General features: G+C 36.4%; 1 protein-coding gene across 3 annotated transcripts in view; it reads left to right on the forward strand.

Moving 5' to 3' along the window:
* The window catches only part of NR2C2 (nuclear receptor subfamily 2 group C member 2), a gene marked incomplete at both ends in the record, with an annotated part of 37212 nt that extends 16283 nt beyond the window's left edge, over positions 1-20929 (forward strand). For all 3 annotated transcript variants that reach the window (XM_082004804.1, XM_082004805.1, XM_082004803.1), the window contains 12 exons: positions 2719-2919; positions 4131-4233; positions 5289-5468; positions 7633-7780; positions 9444-9537; positions 9931-10064; positions 11688-11865; positions 13106-13227; positions 13730-13869; positions 16778-16915; positions 18441-18546; positions 20755-20929. In XM_082004804.1, coding sequence (XP_081860930.1) covers positions 2719-2919; positions 4131-4233; positions 5289-5468; positions 7633-7780; positions 9444-9537; positions 9931-10064; positions 11688-11865; positions 13106-13227; positions 13730-13869; positions 16778-16915; positions 18441-18546; positions 20755-20929 — 1719 coding nt within the window. The remainder of the gene's footprint in view (positions 1-2718; positions 2920-4130; positions 4234-5288; positions 5469-7632; positions 7781-9443; positions 9538-9930; positions 10065-11687; positions 11866-13105; positions 13228-13729; positions 13870-16777; positions 16916-18440; positions 18547-20754) is intronic.
* Positions 20930-23345: the final 2416 nt, after the last annotated feature.

Below are 23345 nucleotides of genomic sequence, written 5' to 3' on the forward strand. Positions count from 1 at the left end.
TTGATCTGTTCAGCTTGGAGAAGAGAAGGCTGAGGAGTGACCTCATCACAGTCTACAGCTTCCTCAAGGGGGACAGTTGGAAGGAGCGGTGCTGATCTCCTCTCTCTGATGACCAGCAATAGAACACGAGGAAATGGAATGAAGCTGCGTCAGGGGAAGTTCAAGTTGGACATCAGGAAAAGTTCTTCACTGAGAGGATGGTCGGTCACTGGAGCAGGATCCCTGGGGAACTGGTCATGGCACTAAGCCTGTCACAGTTCAAGGACCATCTGGACAATGCTCTTAGTCATATGGTTTAGTGTTAGGAAGTCCTGTGAGGAGCAGGGAATTGGACTCGGTGATTCTTACGGGTCTCTTCTGACTCAAGATATTCTATGATTCATGAAATTTCTGTGATGCTGTCTCACTAGGCAGAGTATACCCTGTATATATACCTGCCATTCATCAGTTGCGGTCCTTAACATTACGTTTTGTTCTTATTCTGTCTGGGACCCACTATAACTAACTGCTTTTGAACAGTTAAATGTGATTACAAGATCTCCCCATATGTCTTCATTATTAACAGTCAGACTCACACTTTTCACAACTCTGTCTAGTATTTTCCATCTATGTGGTAGATATGTAGATACGTACACATTATGTACATATGTATTTGATTTGATTGTTTTGCAATTAATGTAGGTACCTGCAATAACTTTGCACCAGTGTAATAAATGTACAGATAGCAAAATAATAAATAGCAAGGACAATTATCAGAGAGTATTGTATAATTCTGAGACAGAATGAAAGGTTGGTTGTTTGCAGAGACTAAATTAGAAAGGCAAAAGCTCAGCTAGAGCTCAGTCTGGCCACAGTCATAAAGGATAATAAAAAATGCTTCTACAAATATATTAACAACAAAAAGAGAGGCAAGGAAAATCTCCATCCCTTACTGGATATGGTGGGGAACATTGTCACCAAGGGTGAGGACACGGCTGAGGTACTTAGTATCTTCTTTGCCTCAGTCTTTAATAGCCAGTCCAGGTATCCACAGGGTATTCAGCCCCCTGAGCTGGAAGATGGGGATGGAGAGCACAATAATCTGCCCATAATCCAGGAGGAAACAGTTAAGCCACCTGGACACCCACAAGTTTATGGGGCCTGATGGGATCCACCCAAGAGTACTAAGGGAGCTGGCGGAGGAGCTTGTCAAGCCACTCTCCATCATTTATCAGCAGTCCTGGTTAACCGGGGAGGTCCCAGATGACTGGAGGCTTGCCAATGTGATGCCCACATCTACAAGAAAGGCCAGAAGGAGGATCCCGGGAATTACAGGCCTGTCAGCCTGACCTCCATGCCGGGGAGGATCATGGAGCAGTTCATCTTGAGAGTACTCACGGGGCATGTGAAGGACAACGAAGGGATCAGGCCCAGCCAGCATGGGTTCATGAAAGGCAGGTCCTGCTTGACCAACCTGATCTCCTTCTATGACCAGGTGACCCACCTAGTGGATGAGGGAAAGGCTGTGGACGTTGTCTACCTGGACTTTAGTAAAGCCTTTGACAGTGTCTCCCACAGCATTCTCCTGGAGAAATTGGCAGCTTGTGGCTTAGACAGGTTTACTCTTCGCTGGGTAAAGAACTGGCTGGGTGGCCGAGCCCAGAGAGTTGTGGTGAATGGCGTTAAATCCGGCTGGCGGCCGGTCACAAGTGGTGTTCCCAAGGGCTTGGTTCTGGGGACGGTCTTGTTCAATATCTTTGTTGATGACCTAGATGAGGGGATCGAGTGCTCCCTCAGTAAGTTTGCAGATGACACCAAGTTGGGTGGGAGTGTTGGTCTGGTGGAGGGTAGGAGGGCTCTACAGAGGGATCTGGACAGGCTGGATCGGTGGGCTGAGGTCCATTGTATGAGGTTTAATAAGGTCAAGTGCCGGGTCCTGCACTTGGTTCACAACAACCCCATGCAATGCTACAGGCTTGGGGAGGAGTGGCTGTAGAGCTGCCTGTTGGAAAAGGACCTGGGGGTGCTGGTTGACAGCTGGCTGAACATGAGCCGGCAGTGTGCCCAGGTGGCCAAGAAGGCCAACAGCGTCCTGGTCTGTATCAGAAATAGTGTGGTCAGCAGGAGTAGGCAAGTGATCATGCCCCTGTACGCAGCACTGGTGAGGCTGAACCTTGAATACTGTGTTCAGTTTTGGGCCCCTCACTACAAGAAGGATGTTGAGGTGCTGGAGCATGTCCTAAGAACGGCAACGAATCTAGTGAGGGACCTGGAGCACAAGTCTTATGAGGAGCGGCTGAGGGAACTGGGGTTGTTCAGTCTGGAGAAGAGGAGGCTGAGGGGAGACCTTATCACGCTCTACAACTACCTGAAAGGGGGTTGTGGCGAGGTGGGTGTTGGCCTCTTCTCCCAAGTAACTAGTGATAGGATGAGAGGGAATGGCCTCAAGTTGCGCCAGGGGAGGTTTAGATTGGATATTAGGAAAAACTTCTTTATGGAGAGAGTGGTCAAGCATTGGAACAGGCTGCCCAGGGAGGTGGTGGAGTCACCATCTCTGGAAGTATTCAAAAAATATGTGCACGTGGCGCTTAGGGACATGGTTTAGGGGGCATGGTGGCATTGGGTTAACGATTGGACTTGATGATCTTGAAGGTCCTTTCCAACCTTAAGGATTCTGTGATTCTGTTTTAAAATATAAAGTTTACTGTGGCTCATAAAATTCTTCAACATGTTTTACAGATTGTGACAGATCAGCAAACAGGTCAAAAAATCCAAATAGTGACAGCAGTGGACGCAGCTGTATCTCCAAAGCAGCAATTTATTTTAGCCAGTCCAGATGGAACTGGTGCAGGAAAGGTGATACTGGCAGCACCTGAGACATCTAATGCCAAACAGCTTATCTTTACCACCACAGACAATATTGTGCCAGGCAGAATTCAGGTAAATATAATAATTGAGATAGACCATAGATTTTGTTTTTCAGGTTTTAATTTTTAGATTATTTAAGTATATAATTGCTTTAAGACAAATTGCAATTTCTAAAGATCTAATGACATGGGACCATACTAATTGTAGGCTTCGTTATTTAATCATAAATCCTTCCGTCTTCATGTTCCTCATGCATTCCATTGCACTTATCACCCCTTGTTGTGTGTTCTCATTAAAATTCCAAAGATATAAGCAAATACTTAAGATGGTGCTTGTGAGGAGGGCCAAGTTTTCAGATGGTCTGTTCAAGTTTCACAGATATACAGAGATACAACGCACCTGAGCAAACTTACATTCACAGTGCAGTATCAAGACACTGCAGTAAAAACTCTCTGGAACAGAAGCTGTCCTCTGTTACAGTTGTTTGTGAGTCTTGAGTAAAATCCAGACCAATGGGAGCTTTGCAAAACAGACTATATAAGCAATGGTCTACCTTTAGTGAAATTTGAGATTTCTTCCTAGCATTCTTAAAAAAAAAATAGGCACCTGGTCCCTATTGCTACTGTTACAGTAGAGAATATTTTACAGGGAGAAGCATCACTTCTATAAATACATGAAAAATTCTATTAGCAGTCTTTTAAAATTTATTTTACTATGTTAAATGGGTTACCTGATATTACAGAGGGAAATTTTTGTTTGTTTGTTTGTTTTTAATTTTTCTGTGTTAAATAAAATGTTCTGAGAAGTTTTGGAATCCAAGGCCTTTGGAAGTTACAATATTTCTATAATGGATCTCAGCTTCCGGCTATCCCCTCTGAAACCTGTAACACTAATAGCTAGAGAAGGGGTAGACGGGAACAGCATCTGATATACAACCATCTTTGGCTGAAATATAGCAGCTGTTTGAGAGTAATTACAAGATGGAAAGAATACTGTTGACTGCATAAGTAAGGAAACTTACTCATACTGAACAAAGCTAGCAGTTTTATTTGGAATTTGTTTTGCTATGACTGTTTCAGCATTCTCACTATGGACAGTAAAAACTCTCATTAACTGTCATTTTATAATACTTAATTTCATTCCAGATGTCATACTTATTCTCAAATTCGGTCACCTCTTCCCAGTTGATGCACCAGTCTTGTTCTGTAGGCAAAACTCCGTACCTTCATGTCAGAAGAAAATACTGGCTAATTATTTCTTTTTGTTCTGGAATGTTGTTTTAGATACTGACAGACTCTGCTTCGGTGGAACGTTTGCTGGGAAAAGCTGATGTTCAGCGGCCACAGGTAGTAGAATATTGCGTAGTCTGTGGCGATAAAGCATCAGGTAAGGAAGCATAGAAAGTAGTATTCAAGAAACTTGACTGAAAGGATGAGTGGGATGAAGCAAGGAGGTTGCATGTATTTTAACTGATTTTAGCCATGCTGATGGTAAAACGAATTGAGTCTAAAATGGAAAAAAGTAACATTATACTTTGTATCTATACACACAGAATAGTTAAATGCTGCTTGGAAGGATATCAGTTTGTGCTTCAACTGGAGTATATGATAAATCAGCATGTGCTGAAAGACAAAATAATGATTGAATAGCTCCTGGTAACTGAAAGAGACTATTTGAAGCATTTAGTCTGGTTCCCCACATCTATGGGCAACCATGCAATAAACATGTAACCTAGAAAATTCTACCTGCTCCAGGAAAACACTTCTTAGTGCTCTCTAACAAACTTAGGACTTCCCTGTAGATTTTGGTCTTTTACTATCACAGAAAAAACCAAATCGAGATCAAGTGAATCCTCACTGTTTCAGATTCATGCAGTAACAAGGAGTCTACGAGGTAAAATTTCTACTTTAGCCCAAGAAGTGGACTGTGCATTCATGCTACAGAGAAGACACCGTTCTGTCTCTCTGTCTCACTTTCTTTATTTTTAAGTGTTTATGTAATTAAAACAATACAAGAATTGATATGTATAGGAATTTGAAATTAAGATTGCATTTCAAATTTTATTGTAAAATTACTTATATTCCGAAATTACATAAACTCTTAGCCTGTATGTTCTTTTAATGTATCCTGTAATCTCTAACAGCGGATAGAATTGCGTTTGTACTTATCCAGAATGGGAACTACCACTTCACAGGCCTCGCATTCAGATATAGGCTTAGCCTTCCTATCTTCTCTCCAATCTCCCACCAAAAAGTCCTCACAATAGGTAAACACGAAACATTCTGTAAGATTTTAACAATGCTTTCATGGTGCAAAATGATGGTAAGAATACAAAATAAATTTAAAGGGTGACTTTTACAATGTTTTACTTGCTTAAGATAAATATTTCTATGCTAAAATGTAAGTAATTTCCATCTGATAACAATATATATGTTTCCTAGGTCGTCACTATGGTGCTGTCAGTTGTGAGGGATGCAAAGGTTTCTTTAAAAGGAGTGTGAGGAAGAATTTGACCTACAGTTGTCGTAGCAACCAGGACTGTATCATCAATAAACACCATCGGAATCGCTGCCAGTTTTGTAGGCTTAAGAAATGTCTAGAGATGGGCATGAAAATGGAATGTGAGTGTTAAGTACCCAATGTGATACTGTGCCTACCAAATAATAAATATGTGGACTACCACTTTTTAGTGTGTTCTCTCCATTTTGGTGTATGTTGCCTGAAGGAAACAGAACTTTCGGCAGACAAAGCATCTACCGTACCTTTCTTTCATCACCATTTTACATCTGAGGTGCAACAGTGATCTGTTTTGAACCATGTCTCATACTACTGTAGTCTTTGAGGAGCCCAGTAAGAGCCTCACTTAGAATGCATATTACAAACACAGTGTATGTTTATAATACAAAATATTTTAACATGGATGGACATAAATCTGAGTCTAATGTTCAGTGTTCAGAATCTGCTTGCGTTCTGGTTTATTTTTGCTGCTTTTTCAACCAGTGATAGAAAGTAGTTGATGTCTTTTTTTTTTCTTTTTAAATTTTTCTATTAATTTGGTCATTTGTGAGCATTGTATTATGAGGCATTGTATAAACTATCATATTTTAAATAATATACTTTCATGTTTGTTTGCAGGGCTTCATACAATTCCAGTGCTAGCATCCAAACACTTCTTTCAATGTATTTTGTTTCCAGTTTATAACACCTCTGCTTCTTCAGTCCAGCACTCCATAAAGCCTATTACATGGTTGTTTTGTGATAAATTTATGGAGAATTTAAGGTGAAGCAACAAGTATTTTCCTTTTTCCACTGTGATCTAGGCAGGATAAGTTCCAACCAATGAGTTCAAGGGAAGCAGAACCTGTAAATAGGGAGATCTTTGTTGTATTTGCGTTCTGGAACTCCAGACCTGTAGCGATGATTGCTGTGCTTTGCACACACTGTGCTGAGTTTAGCAGGAGACATTTGTACAAGAGAAACTGCTGCATTTGCAGAAGCTAAACCTTTCTTTTCCCAATATGATTAGGATATATGCTCACTGACTTTACTTTTATGCCCATATTTATGGGCATTGGGTCAGGTTTCCGATTTATGTATCCACCAAGCCAACAAAATGCATATAGCTACTTTTAAGCCCCTAATTTTGCTGACAGTAACATTATTAGCAAAAATAAAATCAGAAACTAAATAACTCTTGCTGGTTATGAGGACAGAGAGAGACATATCCATATATTTTACTGTTACATTCAAAAGGGCTATAGAGAAGGGTTGAATTTTCTTGTTTCCGTATTAATACTGTTAATCTTCTAGAGCAATAACTGCTGTATGATAAATTGGTACAATGAATAGCACAGAAATATTATCTCCATTTACATTATGCCTTACATTTGCAAAGTGTTGTGAGAATTATTAGTAATACAACACTTTTAAAAATTCTTTATACTATCCTCATAGGCTTTTACTCATTTTACTATCCTCATTTTCAGGTGAAAAATTGATGCAGTCAAATGTTATGCCAAACTATAGAGGAGTTTGTAAGGTTTAGTGACTTATATCCCAGATAACTTTCTGTAATCTGTTTAATAATAATACCTTAATATTTTAAAGATGCACTTTTCACTTCCTTTAAAGTTACTGTTTCTTACTATTTTTATTAAAAAATTTACTACACTTGTTTGGCACATTGAAGACTGAGCTTATTTTCTTCCAGTTATCTAGTAGAAATATTTTAAATTCTAAAAAGGTTAGTTTTGGAACACTGTTCCCTAACTGGGTGGAATGAATGGATGTGAGTGAATTGTGTATCATGCAGAGATGATGTCTCCCAGGGGAATAAACCTGCATCTCTCATGTAACTTGCCTGTTTTGACATTTTCTGGGTTCACTTTGGCTGTGCCTTGTTTTCAATCATCCAGAGTATGACTGTGTCTAACATTTAGGTATAGCTTCACCTGTAAAAAATAAATAAACAATTTGAAAACACATTTTGCAGAATGTTCCATCCTATTAAATGCCAATGAAATAGCAAGCTTTGACTCCAGTTCAGCAAAAATTAAAGCAAATGATCAATCTTTGACCTTCTTAGTTAAAAATGTACATAATCACAGGTATGGTAAAATTGGACCCTGTGTTTCTTCAGTCTGCATATTAAATTTCCAGTTTTGCGCTGAGCTGATACACCATAACTGTGGAAACTGAAATGCTACTGTGAGAATTTTACTTTCTTTTTGTGTTTTTCAGTTGAATTATTTCCTTTAAAATCTGCATGTTTCTCTCTTTATGTAGCGGTTCAAAGTGAAAGAAAGCCTTTTGATGTGCAACGTGAAAAACCAACCAACTGTGCAGCTTCCACTGAAAAAATCTATATCAGAAAAGATCTACGAAGCCCTCTAATAGCAACTCCAACGTTTGTGGCAGATAAAGATGGGACGCGGTGAGTACCTCAGTTATTTGTGCATATTACTTTGCAGTCACACCTATACTCTTTTTTTCCCCTCTGCTCTAAAGAATTGGACAGAAAAGAGCTCACATTCACAAATCATCTGTTTCTGTTACCAAGACCAACCTAGATTGTTGTGCTTCTCATGGAAGTTTTTATGTCTGAGTACAGCTGGGTGGTCTTCAGTTCAGAATTGGCTCTTGTCCAGCCAGGTCAAAGCATAGGCAGGGGAAATACGTGATACTCAAGCAAAAAGCATGTAGGCTTACACTGTGATGCATTCAGTTTAGCACTTCTCTGAAATAAAATCTGCAAATGGCAGACTCAGCCTTTCTTCTCCTAATGACAGTAGTAAAAGAGACTGCAGTTACTGCTGATTCAGATCCCAGGAGACTAGTTTCAACAGCAGCAAAACAGCAGCAGCTTCCTTTTACTATACGAAAGATACTCTGGGACGGTTCCCATACTCTCAGTTGTCTCCATAGGCAGTGGGTGTGGAAATGCATATCATAATAAATAGAGGCAAGATTTGTCTTTTTCTGAGTAGGATAAAAAAACTCCAGGTTAAGTATCACATTTTTAAAACTGTAGGTCCAGTTAGTTTATGAATGGATAATAACCACCTAAACATATTGGATCTCAATATTCAGGTTTTATATAGATATTTAATTTTTTATATATATATATATGTATTCTTTGTTGAACAAATGACACTGCAGTTAAGAAGATTAGGCTGCAGATTTCCTGGAGAATTGTTTTTCAGTGTTCTCGTTTGCAAGTCAGATTGTTCAAAAGTACTGCTCACAGATATATTTGCTTCTTTGAGATTTCCTTGTGCTACAGATCTCTTAAAAGTCCTATAAACAATATTATAGTCATTAAGTGTGACTCTCTATTTATGTAAGTTTCAGATTTGCATAACACATGATAACTTGCTGCCCTTGGGAGTTCACAATATTAGTTGTTAGTCTCAGACCCCCTAAATGATAAATTCCCTGCAGCCTGAACCTGTTTTGCATGCATTTGTATTGGGTTATGCAGACTTGAAGTGTTATCTAAGTAACAAACTTATAGTTGCTGACTGCAAAGACTTCCCACTGTCTCCCTAAATTAGATACAGCAAAGTGTAAGGATGTTTGGTCAAAAAGTAGCAGAAGTAAAGGCAGCAGAGATTTTATGCAGACCTTGATTACACGACTGTTGATGCCTGTATTTTGGAATGTAAAATATATTTTCTTGACGTAACTTTTTTCTTCAGTGCTGTCCATTGTCTAACTTGGAATACAGAGTCATGCATTCCTCCAAAGTCTAATGCATAACTCTAGAGCTATTAAGTGACTTCTGAGAGCATGAGAAGACAACAACTTTCCTTAAGACAGAGTAAACCAGCATAAAAAGCAAATGAGAGGATATCTATTTGGGAAGTTGTCATTGCTTTTGCACGGGAAAGGAAAACGTATTCCAGTCTTTCCATCTTTCAAGCTACTTTTTGGAAACTGTTTCAGAAAGACTTAAGTCCTGATAAATAAACTCTGAGCTTCATTAAATTGTTAATTTAAAAATTGGTAATCCCTTTCATTCTGGCATAGGTTGTTACATGTTCTTCTGATTAATGTAAAATACTATTGACTGTCAGGTGCCTTATGCTTTTGAACAGGTCAGCAGGTCTTCTTGATCCAGGAATGCTTGTGAATATTCAGCAGCCTTTGATCAGGGATGATGGTACAGTCCTCCTAGCTACTGACTCCAAGGTATTATTCTTTCAGTTAAGTTCTGAACATATTTATTTATTTGTTCAGATTATTTCAGCTATGTACATAGACACAAATAATTCTTGCTCTTGAGAAGGTTAGGGTAAGTCTGAAGATCTGTACAAATGGAGGTAATAAGCTGATGAACAGGAACCCGATTTCTGCAAAAGGTCAGCCACAGGTAGTTCCCCACATGATATGTCAGCTGGGGCTATGATTGATTATTACAATAGGATTTAAAGATTATTGTGAGCCGTTGTTCTTCCTGTAGGCGTTCAGGAGGAAGGAAAAGGTACATAAGGGAAAAAGAACACAAAGATTAAAAATGGGAAAAATTTATGTATGATACATCACCTATAATTTTGACCTACTAATATGGTTCGTTCTTTTTAGGCTGAAACAAGCCAGGGTGCTTTAGGAACATTAGCAAATGTTGTAACATCTCTGGCTAATCTCAGTGAGTCACTAAATAATGGAGATACTTCTGAAGTTCAACAAGAAGAGCAATCTGCAAGTGAGATTACACGGTATGCATTTATATTTGCAACTTATTTAACAATTTGTATTCTGTATGGTATATACTTACACTCATTCACTCAAGTAATTTGACATTGTGACACCAAAAACAGTAGAGAAACTACTTTGAAACATAAAAACAATTCTTTAGAAATCCAAGTTTGTGAAGAACTGTGTCCTGTGTTATAAATGTAGCATTCTGAAGCTAGACCAGATTTCATACTCAGAAAAATAATAAATGACTAGTTTGAGTCTCTCTCCTTGAGAGGCTCTGAGAATAGCAACACCTCAGTACTGTTTTATTTGATAGGCTTGTTGTATGGAAGCTTCTCCTGTGCAATGTTCATGCCTTTAGCCCTGCTCTTTACGGGTCTGTATTACTGCAGATTTCTGTGTGGCCATAACACCTGCTGGTAATGTATGAAAAACGTAGTTAAACTAAGATTAATAAACTACTTTTTTTTTTTTAATGTTTAGAAGGACTTTGAAGTCTTTCTTGTCTTTATTAATGAGAAAAATGGGAAAAAGGAACATAGAATTTGAAAATTTCCAGCAGAGCTTGGGATTTTTATGGTTGGGATTTTTGGTGGGATTTTTGTTTGGAGTTGGTTTTTGGGGGTGAGTGGGTTGAAGGACAACATATATTGGCAGTATAGTGAAATAAGGAAAATACTTGGCCTCAAAAGTGTCCATTGTTTCTCAAGTAGAAGATTTTTAACAGGACCTTAACTTCAGGCTCTTAAGTCTTTTATTTAAACTCTTCAAGTGAGTGAACTGATATTTAAAAACACTTGAGACTGCAACTTCGACTTATGTCAGCCTTGTACTCTTCCTTTAAAGCAGAAAAAAAAATCCAAGCACACACCTCCTGCCTCACAAAACTTCTTGACAAAAATACTGGCAAAACAACAATATACCATAATACTGTCCACTGGTATGAAATTGGAGCGCAAAATTCTTGTTTAAGTCTAAGCTCTGTTATCATAAGAAGAGAATTTACACTGCTTTATTTCGGCAATGGCCCAGCTACAATTTCAATATAAAGGAGTCCAGGGACTAGCCTCTCTTATGTTACTGTCATAAGGTTTCTAAGGCTCAGTCTATACTGTGAGATCCGGAGTGTCTGGCCGTATCTCATCTTGAGGGAAAGGAAATTCAGGCATGTTTTCTAGAAGAGAACCACATATTCTCTACTGTTCCAAGAAGTTGGACATCAAGGACAGGGACTGCAGGGTGTTCTCCAGAGTGCATCTATAATCCTCACATAATCTATTAAACATTCCAAGGCAAGAAGGAGGGGATAATGAATGGTAAGTGCAAGAGATCCCTTTACTAATACAAATACTAGCATAAAACTGTTAGAGCAGGATTTACAGTAGTAAAAAGTTCCCCCCCTTACAACGAAGATCTTTTACCAGCAATATATGGGCAGATCTATTCCTTTTATTAATGTCCAAACAGCACAGAGGTGCCAGGTTGTAATGAAAAGTCTGACCTTGTGTCTTAGCATAAACAGTTCCTGTATATGTTAGCTCTAAGTGGAAATGCTTTATAGCATTTAATTTGACCACTGCTCTGAATTTTTTTAAGGTGTAAGGAAGCACTCTTTCATTGTTCATTACTTTTTTTCTCAGGGCATTTGATACTTTGGCTAAAGCACTTAATACCACAGATGGTACAGCCACTCATAACTTGGCAGATGGGATGGATCCTGCAGGAGGAGGGAATATTCATGTAATCAGTAGAGATCAGTCAACACCTATTATTGAAGTGGAAGGACCCCTGCTTACGGATACACATGTGACATTTAAGGTATATGCTTCTCTAAATGTCTTACTAATACTTAAGACATAACCCAAAATTAGTTTACTATGTTTTCTTTATTCTTATATTTAATTTTGACAATATAATCTAGCATAACATCTGCTGTTACAAAGCTTTAATACAATTTTCACTCTTGCATACTGTATCTAAAGGGTATAAGTGTTATTTAATAAGACCTTTTCACAGACAGAAGGATGCTTTAAAATTTATTTCACTTTCCAATGCTGTTGACAATTTCTTTCCATATCATCCGTATAGTATGATATCTTGTTTAATTAATTTATAATTCTAGATAGTGTAAAACTTTCATCTAAAAGGCTCCCTCATGTAAAGAGAGGTTACAGTGCCTTCTTAGATGCTTAAGGTTAGACCACTAAAAAAGGTCTTGCATTTTAGAGCTGCTTCGGCTTCAGCTGTACACAAGTAAACACATGCTAATAAACAGTATGCTAGAAACAATAAGGGTGTTCATCTTGCTGTAATCAAATTGCACTCTTTCAAGAAATACAAGGATCATTACTGAAATAAGTAATGCTTAATGTAGTCAAACTTTTATCATAACCTGCTTATGCCCATTAATGGTGTTTTGTGATTGTAGATTCCTATTACATGACGTATAGATTTTAGATTTTATTTTGCTTCTTTTTTAAAAATTTTAAAAGATCATTTATAGTGCTGTGATGCTAGCCAACACTCCACAGAGCAACGAAATGTATAGATTTAATTATTATTAAATAAATATGAAAACATCTTAAAATGAAACATTTGAGCGCTCTCACATAATTTCTTGTCTCCTATTCCCATTTTGTATTCCTTGCCAGTAGTAATCACAGAATCATTAAGGTTGGAAAAGACCTTAAAGGTAATCAAGTCCAACCATCAACCCAACACCACCATGCCCACTAAAACATGTCCCCAAGTGCCATATCTACACATTTTTTGAACACTTCCAGTGATGGTGACTCTACCACCTCCCTGGGCAGCCTGTTCCAATGCTTGACCACGCTCTCTGTAAAGAAATTTTTCCTAATATCTAGCCTAAAAGTTACTGAGTTATTAAAAGCTATGAGTTATTTAGTACAATTTTCCTTTGACAATTTCTGGTCATATAGTTGCTTATGACAGACTATGAGATCAGTTTGAATATTTTTGCTAGTTGTTTCATCAATAATAAAAATTGGTTTATGTCTGAACTGTATATATCGTACTGTACTTCTGTTTTTTGCAGCTGACAATGCCCAGTCCAATGCCGGAGTACCTTAATGTACACTACATCTGTGAGTCAGCATCACGACTGCTTTTCTTGTCTATGCACTGGGCTAGGTCCATACCTGCATTTCAAGCTCTTGGGTAAATGGACATACTCTGTTGAACAGTTTGCTTTCTAATGAATTTAAGCACTGACCTGAACACTTTTCAGCTATTTTGAATTTTTAAATTATTATATTTTTTAATTTTTAATTAATTTTTAAAATATGTGAAGACTATACAATATTGTCCTTTTTGAAGAATAAGATAGAAGATGGCAGAGGAGGGGATAACTACAGTATCTGATGTTACTGTAGTTCCAGAAGCTAAAGCCAAATCAAAAGCAAGCATTTACAGAAATATATCTTGATAAAGAACTAGTGAGCACCATTTTACAGATAACTTGAAATGGTTTCCTGTAGTTGACCTATCACTTCTTTATGCTTTTTGAAATATTTGTAATATGCTAATATATGTCTTTTAGTAAAAGTGATTTGCAATACATCCTTATTATTAATTGTTATAATTAACATAATTACACATAGGATAACACCAACCCAATATGAAGACTACCTACAGTTGTTTGACTTTCTGTTGTTTATAGGCAGGACTGTAATACAAGCCTCGTGCGTGCCTGTTGGAATGAGCTGTTTACCTTAGGCCTGGCACAGTGTGCACAGGTGATGAGTCTGTCTACTATCCTAGCAGCTATTGTCAACCACCTCCAGAACAGCATACAGGAAGGTATGTTTTCAGTGTGTGATTCTTATATGTGCTCGGTCCTATAAACACTACAGGGACATTTGTATAACATTGCTCATGAGGTGTTTCGTAATCAGTGGCAGAATTGTTCCCCAGGATCCAGGGGAAGGAGAAGCATTTTCTTGCATAACTACCTTTCCTCTGGTGGTCTACAACTTTTGTTGCACTGACCTCACAGAGATCTCTGATGTAATTTTTTTTTCTCTTGGAATAATGATGTCTTCTTCCAAACCACACCAGATTTTTTTCCTTCCAGAACTTTCCTTCTCTGCTTTGCAGTGTGAGTGCTATAGCATTTGCCAAGTATCACAACAAGAATATTCTTGAAAGTATAATAGTTTTGGATACTGCTATAATGCAGTAATGATTGATGTGAAGTACCCTCTGAAGCATTAAACAACCTATTTTCTTGACACTCTTAAGATTTATGTAATTTTAATTTTTAATTCAGTGTTGGGCTGTTGATAATGATGACTATATCTAGAATGGATGATAATCTGTTATGGTTGCTTTTTTTCATTCTTTTCTTTGAGGATAATCCCATCAGTATGATTGATTAGTGTGAGAATAAAATTCCATTTTTAATAGGAAGAAAAAAACAATACTAGCAGCTTTAAACTCTGGAAACACAAAAAGCTATCTTAAAATGAAACCTATCTTAAATGTAAATGTGAGTTAAAAGTAGTTACAGAATACTATTTGGTACCAATTTGTTTGACCATTTTTGTGGTGCCATTATTGTGCACACAGCAAAAATTGGAAAATAGGCTTTTACTGAGGAGAGTAAAACTTGATTGTAGAACTATAAAATGTACAAAAATAGATAATCTGAAAAAAATGTTTAATATCCTTCAGTCCTAGTAAAGTACATTTATTTTAATCTACTCTATTAGCTTTGTTATGATAAAGTAAATTAGACAGAAATTTGATTCTTAAATGGATAGTATACTCTCATAATTAAGGTGGGGAGGAGTGTTCTTGTCATTTAAGAGAGCCTGGATGGCCCTCAAAATACAACAAAGTGATGCTCCTTTCCTGCACAGAGAGAGGGGCAAGAGTTTGAAAGACCAATACGGAAACATGCACATTATATGTTCTGTGCAGAGTTAGGCTTTCAGTTGTACCTCTGTCAGAACAAAGAGATCTGTCTCTTCCACCTACACCCCAGGCAATGATTTTGTGGAGGAGTAAGTGGTGGGGCTATTACAGCCTTAAGCTGGCTCCACTTCTGTTCCCATGTCCCAAAAAAGAAAAAAATATATTTGTTCTACAACCTGTACTTCCCATCATACTGTGTTACCTAAGACTGGCCAAGAAAAGAGGATGATTTGTTTTGTTATGATTTGTTGATTATTTGTTTTATTTTTTCTGCGAAGTTATCATATTATATCGTGTATTATAAGTTTAAAATTCAAAACAAAGTGAAGAAATTTCAGAACATTATCTAGGAAGCATATTAGTGATGAAGCTATTTGGAAATTCTAGAATTCAGATTCACTTTTCCTGAGTATTTCTGCACCATCGTTTCCCACTTAAAATAGAAATAAAAACATTGCATCATGTCTATCTTGATCCATCTTGAGTACCTAAAAACTCGTATCATAATTCATGTATTTTAGAAATGTAGATTATGCTTTCATTCTTATTTCAAGACATTGTGCAAAAAATATTTCTTCTGTTCAATCTTTTTATTGCAGTTTCAGAAAATATGTAAAATAATCATAAGTTACATCAAAGATTCAGTTTAAGGCACAGTGGTCTAAGCAATCATATACACTATTAGCTGTGCAGGTAAAGGTTATTTTAACTATTAAGTTATAATGATATGAAATATTAGCATTAGAGATCATGACTGGAATAAAATTATTCTAATGTGTTCCTCAAGAAAAAGTTTTATCCCTTGTGAATTGACTTACCTCCGAAGTATTCAGAGATTTGTCTTAATGTAATCTCTAAGGTTTTCATTCTTTGACTAGCCTGCAGATATGCAGAGAGAAGGTATATTTACCAAAATAGAAATCTCTCCCTCCCTAGCTGAGCAGCTAATACCACTCAATTGTAACTTATCCACAAATAATACAAGATTTTTTTTTAAATCAACATTTTAAGAAAGACAATGAAGCCAACGTAAGGAACATGATATTCCAAATGATGGAAGAATCTGTATGTGTTTGAGTGAATTTACCCAATCAGAAGGAAGGAAGACTATTTACCATAGTAAATGAAAAAGTCACTTCTAAAAGTACAGGTAGAGGAAAAAGTATCACTGTCATTACTGCTTTTGCATTAATTTCTGGAAAAGCTAACTCAATACTGTTTGAATTTATAAATCAGGATTGCATGATAGCATTTGTTTTGTGCTTCTCTTCATTCCCATAATCACTCTAGTAATTTAAGAGTCTCTGCTCGGAACAGTACATCACTGGTATAAGATTGGTGTTGCAAATTATGCTGTATTGGCAAAATTATGTGAAAGAGTTAACATTCTGTTTGCTAGCCCTGTGTCTGACTCAGCCTTATGAATCTTCACTTCCATAATCACAAAATCACAGAATCATTAAGGTTGGAAAAGACCCTTAAGATCATCAAGTCCAACCATCAACCCAACACCACCATGCCCACTAAACCATGTCCTAAAGTGCCACGTCTACACGTTTTTTGAACACTTCCAGAGATCGTGACTCCACCACCTCCCTGGGCAGCCTGTTCCAATGTTTGACCACTCTCTCAGGTTGTCATTCAGGCCATCCTTATATGTTAAGTGGTTTTAAGATAGCAAATGACACAAAAGACTTTAAAATGTCACTTCACTTGTTTTATAAAAAGATATTGGTTAATCTATCAGATGTACTTGAGCTCATATGAAATAGTAAGCAATATCTTTTTGTAGATAAACTTTCTGGAGACAGAATAAAGCAAGTCATGGAACACATCTGGAAACTTCAGGAGTTCTGTAACAGCATGGCCAAGCTTGATATTGATGGATATGAATATGCATACCTTAAAGCTATAGTCCTCTTTAGCCCTGGTAAGGAATTTAGTAACCCTATCTTTTTAAATAATAAGCATTCATACGTTAATATTTTTGCATTTTTTTAAATGAGACTCATGTCTTGAGATAAGACTGCTCCGTTAAGCTGCAGATAAAATGATTGATCCATAACGACTTATCACAAATAATACGTGTTTTAAAAACAACTTTGGAGAAACATATCCATGTTATTTACAGTTCCAATATATCAAGTGTTTCCTGTACCTCCACCTTAGAAATTACCTTCAACTGAGAATCTGAGTAATAAGTTATCTGGGATGTGCTCTAGCAATATTAGTGAAGTAAACGGCAGGAAAGATTAGAGGAAATACATTCTCACAGTGACAAAAAGGAATCGGCTTAAGCGTTAGTATTTTTAATACAGACTTAAGAGGGATCGCTGAAATATGAGCAGAAATACCACTGTATTTTATATGGAACTTCCACAAAATCTCCAAAACTAAATGTAAACAGGCTGTCTTCCACTTGTTACCAAAAAAATGACAGCAGATGACTAAAGCCTGATCAACAGTGTTTATGAGATATGAGGATTTACTCAAAGAAGACACTTGAGATTTTCTGGAATGATAAGGTAAGGACACTAAAGAAATGGGAAGTGACAGTCTCTTCAGAAAAGGTTTAGAAATGTTCCTAGAATACAGAAAGGTTAATTTAAAACTGTTGACAGGCTGAGTGAAAGGGAAACTCTTGCTCAGAAATGTAAATTATTTGCTTTAATTCAAAGGTGTTCACCCCATGGAATTTCACAAAATACAAAGGAGTATCTTGTTATCAGGGTTTTTGTTTGTTTTTTTTAATTTATATTATTTTTCTCTTTGTAATAAAACTTACTTGAATTAGAATATATTTGTGTCCTGAAATTTGCTTTTGAAATTTTTTTGCAGATGGTACCATTAGGTTTAGGTTTATCAGGGTTTTTTTTCAAGTTGGAGGAGCAAGAAACTCTCCAAACTAAAGCTATTTCTGTCTGGTTTCAAGGGAAGAGCAGTTTGAACACAACACTGCAGATATTTGGGCATAGTCAGATAGGTGGTATTTTCTGGGGTTTTTTTCTGATCATGTGACCGTCTTTGAGGAGCTGAGCCAGCTGGAATTAAAACATGAAATGGACTCGGGAAGGTCAAGAAATTGATCTGTCAAGTAAATAACCCTAGATACTGCTCAGTCAGCACAGCTGGTCAAAAACACAGAGGCATACATTTAAAAAAGCAAGGCTAGAATCATAAACTAGGAGTGTCAGTGCTTGGTACGTACCTACAGGCTTAATCTTTTTCCACTTTCTTGTGGATACACACAGCTACATAGAGAAAAGTGAGCAAGCTAATTCTGAAGCCAGGAAGCAAATGTTCAACTGAGTGGTTTCCTTTGTAGAGTTAACATGTTAAACATCACAATACAAGAGAAATATTTAAATGAAGTTAAATGCGAGAATCTTATAACTACATATATTTCACAATGTATAGGGAAACAATCGACATACAGAAATGTTTTGTTTCTTTAGATCACCCTGGTCTGACCAGTTCAACCCAAATAGAAAAATTCCAGGAGAAGGCACAGATGGAATTGCAGGACTATGTACAAAAAACCTATCCAGAAGATACTTATAGGTATTTATTGTCTATAGTACCCAAAGTAATGTTGTGGGCCATAGCTGGCAAAGTAACATCATTGATGTAAAAATTTGATTTTTGACATCTGTTCTTTTTTGACTATTGATAAGAAAGAACTAGAACCTTGTTCGTAAAAGCAAGCAGGTTTGTTTAAAGATAGGTAGAAGCAAGAATAGCTGTCTACCTTCTTCCATGTAAATTAAACTTGAGTACTTTTATTTTTTTGAGGTTTGTTTTTCTGAGAGTCTCATGGCTATGTTTAGAAAAGTAAACAGACTTACTTTATTAGAACTCTCAAAAATAACTGCCTCAAACTTCTTTAATTCAGACTGCCTCATTTTTCAAGTTAGTTGTCAAAGAGGCTTTGAAATACTAAAAGGTATTTATCATCCTTTAAATGTTTGTCAAGTTACATATACAGAAAAGTATTAAAACTGTCGGTTTATAAACCTTGGAAAAATAAGGAATACATGTGGGGAACAGTAACCAACTCTTAAGCTTCTGTTCGTAAGAAATTCCCACATCCTATTTATTTTCTCCTTTGTTTTTTTTAAATTTCCAAGGACTTCTCTTTAAATGTATCTAACTAGTTTTTTCACCTCTCAACTGTTTGTGTTGCTTACTTGCTAGAAAAAATTATCCAATTTTATAATAATCTCCATAAAAACTACTTAAATTTCATCAACACAATGATCCTCTGCACTAAAAGGGAAAAATCTAACTTCTGCCTAGCGATATGTCCTAGAACATCTTCTCTTTCACTGTGAAAGGTATCCCCATGCAAAGAAGCATGCAATTCCATACATTTAAGCAAGGTCTAAGAGTAGTGTAACTTTAAAAAAATTTTTTTTAAAAGCCTGGAAAAGGGAGAGCTTCTCCCATCTCAGAAACTGGTTTCTACACTGATCTTACAGAATTAATATTGGGTGCGGCAACAGAAGGGGTATAAGGATTTCCAGTTAGGTGCAGTGAAGATGGGATTCTCTACTTCTCTACTTCAGACATATCCTCAAATCCCACATTCTTCTTCTGTGTACAATTCAGTTATTCTGGTTTGATGTGTGAGAGCTGGATATCTGCCATAAGAAGAAATACAGAATTTGTTCCATGTACTTGCCTCTCTTTATAGTGGCTCAGGGAAGAAAATGATAGAGTTACATTTCCCAAACAATGTCATGTATTTTAAATGATATTGTCTATGTCCCCATGTTCTCCGATAGATAAGTTCAGAGTACAAATCTGATTATTTCTGAGCAACTGAATGCTGGCACAAATTGAGATAGAAGCACAAGTTTTATAATTTTCACAGAAAGAGCAGCACAGCTTGAATCTTTTTGCAATTTTTCCCTACAGTTTACAACATATCATATATTAGCAGAACGCACCTTATAAATTTTCTCCATAGATATTCAAGCATTTTCCAGAGGCCTGTGTTCAGTGCTGCCTAAGGTTTACTATTACATGGCCCTGGTTCAGGAAATTTATTTATTTTGCCTTTGTGATGTACATCTGTCATATAAACACAGCAGATATGCTTTTATCATTGTCCTAAATTTCAAATGCATTGAAAGTCCAGAAACTCAATATGATGACTTCATTGTATTGGATGTCTGTTAACATCCTGGTACATAAAAACCCACAGCATTTGGCAATATGTATGACTAATAGCACATCCCTCCAAATTCCTTTTCTCATCAGAAACAGATTCTTTTATTTCCTTTTATACATATCCAGTCCCATTCTTGCTATCTGGTTTGTCATTAAGTTGCTAAGCAACCGAGGGCTATGCTGTTTATGGTTTATATTTTAATTAAGCATATTATTCTTAAAATTGTACAAATGTTCTCACAAGTCAGTGTGAATATTATTATTCTTGGCATTATCCTGAACTATGAAGTGCTTCTAGAGCTGGGAATTTCAAAAGCAGACCAGGAGAATTCCATGTTTGCACATACACATTGTATCTATAAAGGGCATTAATATGTTTGTTTCATTGGAAAACCACAAAGAAAGGTGGTGGCTTTATATTTCACTTGCAGGATAGAAAAGTAACCATTCTTTTTATAGTAGCTCAGTTAGCTTTAATTGCCACTTTACTCCCATTCATGAGTTACGGTAATAATAAAAGCAGATCCAGCTCTTTAGCCACAAAGTATTTTAAACTAGAATTATATGTATTTATAATGCACTGAACTTCTTTTTCAGGCTAGCCCGGATTCTAGTTCGCCTACCAGCACTTAGGCTCATGAGCTCTAGCATTACTGAGGAACTGTTTTTTACTGGTCTCATTGGAAATGTTCCTATTGACAGCATAATCCCCTACATTCTCAAAATGGAAACAGCAGAATATAATGGTCAAATAACTGGCACGTCTGCATAGTGAGAACAACACATTTGATGGATTGAAGTAATTTTCATAAAACCATACAGTTACAAAGTTAAAAGAACAACATTTTGGTATGTACAAATATCTCCAACTTGTTATCAGTTTCCTGTCAGATTTCTCCTTGTCTGTTTGCTAACGTTGACAAAATTTAAGCAGCTGTTAAAAGACCTGCTATAGGACCTTTTCTGCCACAAGGAATATTTTTGATGCCTTTAATTTAAAAGGCTATAGATTACTGAACATACTTTTCACATGCTTTGTATTTAGAAATTATCAGTGGTTAAAAATAGAGTTTTATAGTATCAAAGATTAGTAATAAAATTACTTTAAAAAGAACAGTATGTAAATATTTTAAAATATCCTTGGAATTAATATCTAATAAATGCCAGGGTATAATACTAGCACTTTGTAAGCATTTCTTGTCAAAGCGACAACATCATCAACATCCTGCTTATGAGTATGGAAAATGAAAAAAAATGCGTATGTCCTTAGTCAAAATGCTAGTGATTTCTGTGAAAATGTAGAGTGCTACAGGAGACAATCATTTATTCAACAAAAAGTCACTTGCTTTTATGTTATGCATGAAATATTAATGTGGATTCTTAAATCAGATATCCACATCATATGAAACTATACTCTTTTAAATTAGTGCAGCTGTAATTCACAGTACGATGCAGTCATAGTAATTACCTACAGTAGGAGAAAAAAAATGCTACAGGAATTACCCACAGTAGGAGAAAAAAAGTGTTTCTTGCCACAGTAATGATGAAATGTTCAGGTTCCTTAAAGTTTCTATTCAGACCAACACAGTCATGACAAATGTTATCGTAATAGGAAGCCTTTTGATTGTGGGGAAAATCAGTCATTAACTGGAAGAACAGTCATTTTCAAGTAGAACTGTGTGATGCTCTTGGAGTATGCTTTTTGTATTCCCAAATTGACTCCTCCTCTCTGTATTCCTAAACACCCTCATCAAGTGTTTAGGAATTGTAGTTTAGGTGTAGGAATTGTGTTTAGGTGTAGGAAGGTACAATTTAAAACCTGAAATGTGTAGAACCTCTGGCTGTCAGCAGGAGTATATTACAAAGCTCTCTTTATTTCTCCCTCCCTCCCCTTCCTGACTAAGCACTCCCAGTTTTGCAGTGCTCTCAACCTTCCTGTGACTTGGTTTGAAACTGAAATATAGTTAGGATTTACATTGTCATGTACAATTGCGGTTAGTGACTGATATATCATGGACTTATAAAACTAACTACTTGTAAATTGTCTAGAGTGATGAGCCATCAACATGTTTTCTAGTATTGGCCATTAGCTGCTAGTATTGCTTTTGTTTTAGTATAATTTATTATTATTTCCATTAAATATTTTAAACAGTCAAAGTTTAAAAAAAAGTCATGGCAATTAATACCTTCATCTGGTCCTGGATCATTAGATGCATCAATTATTTCAATTATTTGTATGGTAGAGGCACTTTCTACCTGTGTATTTTTATGTGCAAAAATCTAATGATAAGTTCAGCACTTTTGTTTTTCTTCTGTTATTGACATTTATTTAGAAACACCAACCAGGTTGGTGTTTGCGTCTTCTAAGGGTCTGAACTGTAGCCAAAACACCTTAAGTAGCTCTAGATGAGGCTTCTGATGTAATAAAAAGTCCTGACATGTATTTCATTCTCATTAGGAGGTTCATGTCTGTAGTACTCATTGTGACACAGAAGGTTATTTAGTTTTAGCTTCTTGATGCATTAGTCTTCTATAGTTAGCATTGTTACAGCATTCAGAACCTTCTTTTTTCAAAAGGGTGTTACAAAGAGTCCAATATACATGCAGAGATTTGTAATATTGCACTTTCATTTCTCTTGGCTTTTGCTATGGCAAATTAAATTGTCATATTTTTAACGTGACGGAAGATCCACACTCTGAATGTTAACTGGAATGCAGAATTTTGTACTACCTGTTTTATTGCGGTGTTAACTTCTTCTGTGATTGTGTCAGCACTTCTGATGTAAAGTCCCTGTTTTAAGGGTATACAATTTAAAAATCAATTGTGATATTAACAACATCAGAAGAATTAGCTACCTTGGAAAGAGTTCTGGCCATTTTTGTTAAAATTTAAAATTTTATTGAGTTATGTCATTGTTGTTCTAAAAACAGTCTGCATTGAACTACTGTGATATTTTTAATTGCAAAAAAGATTATGTAGTTTAATTTGCTTTCAGTATTTTGTAAAAATCATTTAAGCAGATAAGAAAGCATTCTTAATGACAAATGAAATATTCCTTAGCACAAAAACTAGCCATTGGAATCTTTTTTCCCAAATTTGAATACATATCAGCCGGCTTTTTCATGACAAACATCCTTTCAACTTCCAGTTTTTCAAGTAAGAGCCCCATATTCTGTGCAAAAACATG

Source organism: Phaethon aethereus (genome assembly GCF_964289735.1).
Source record: "Phaethon aethereus genome assembly, chromosome: 11".
NCBI lineage: Eukaryota > Metazoa > Chordata > Aves > Phaethontiformes > Phaethontidae > Phaethon > Phaethon aethereus.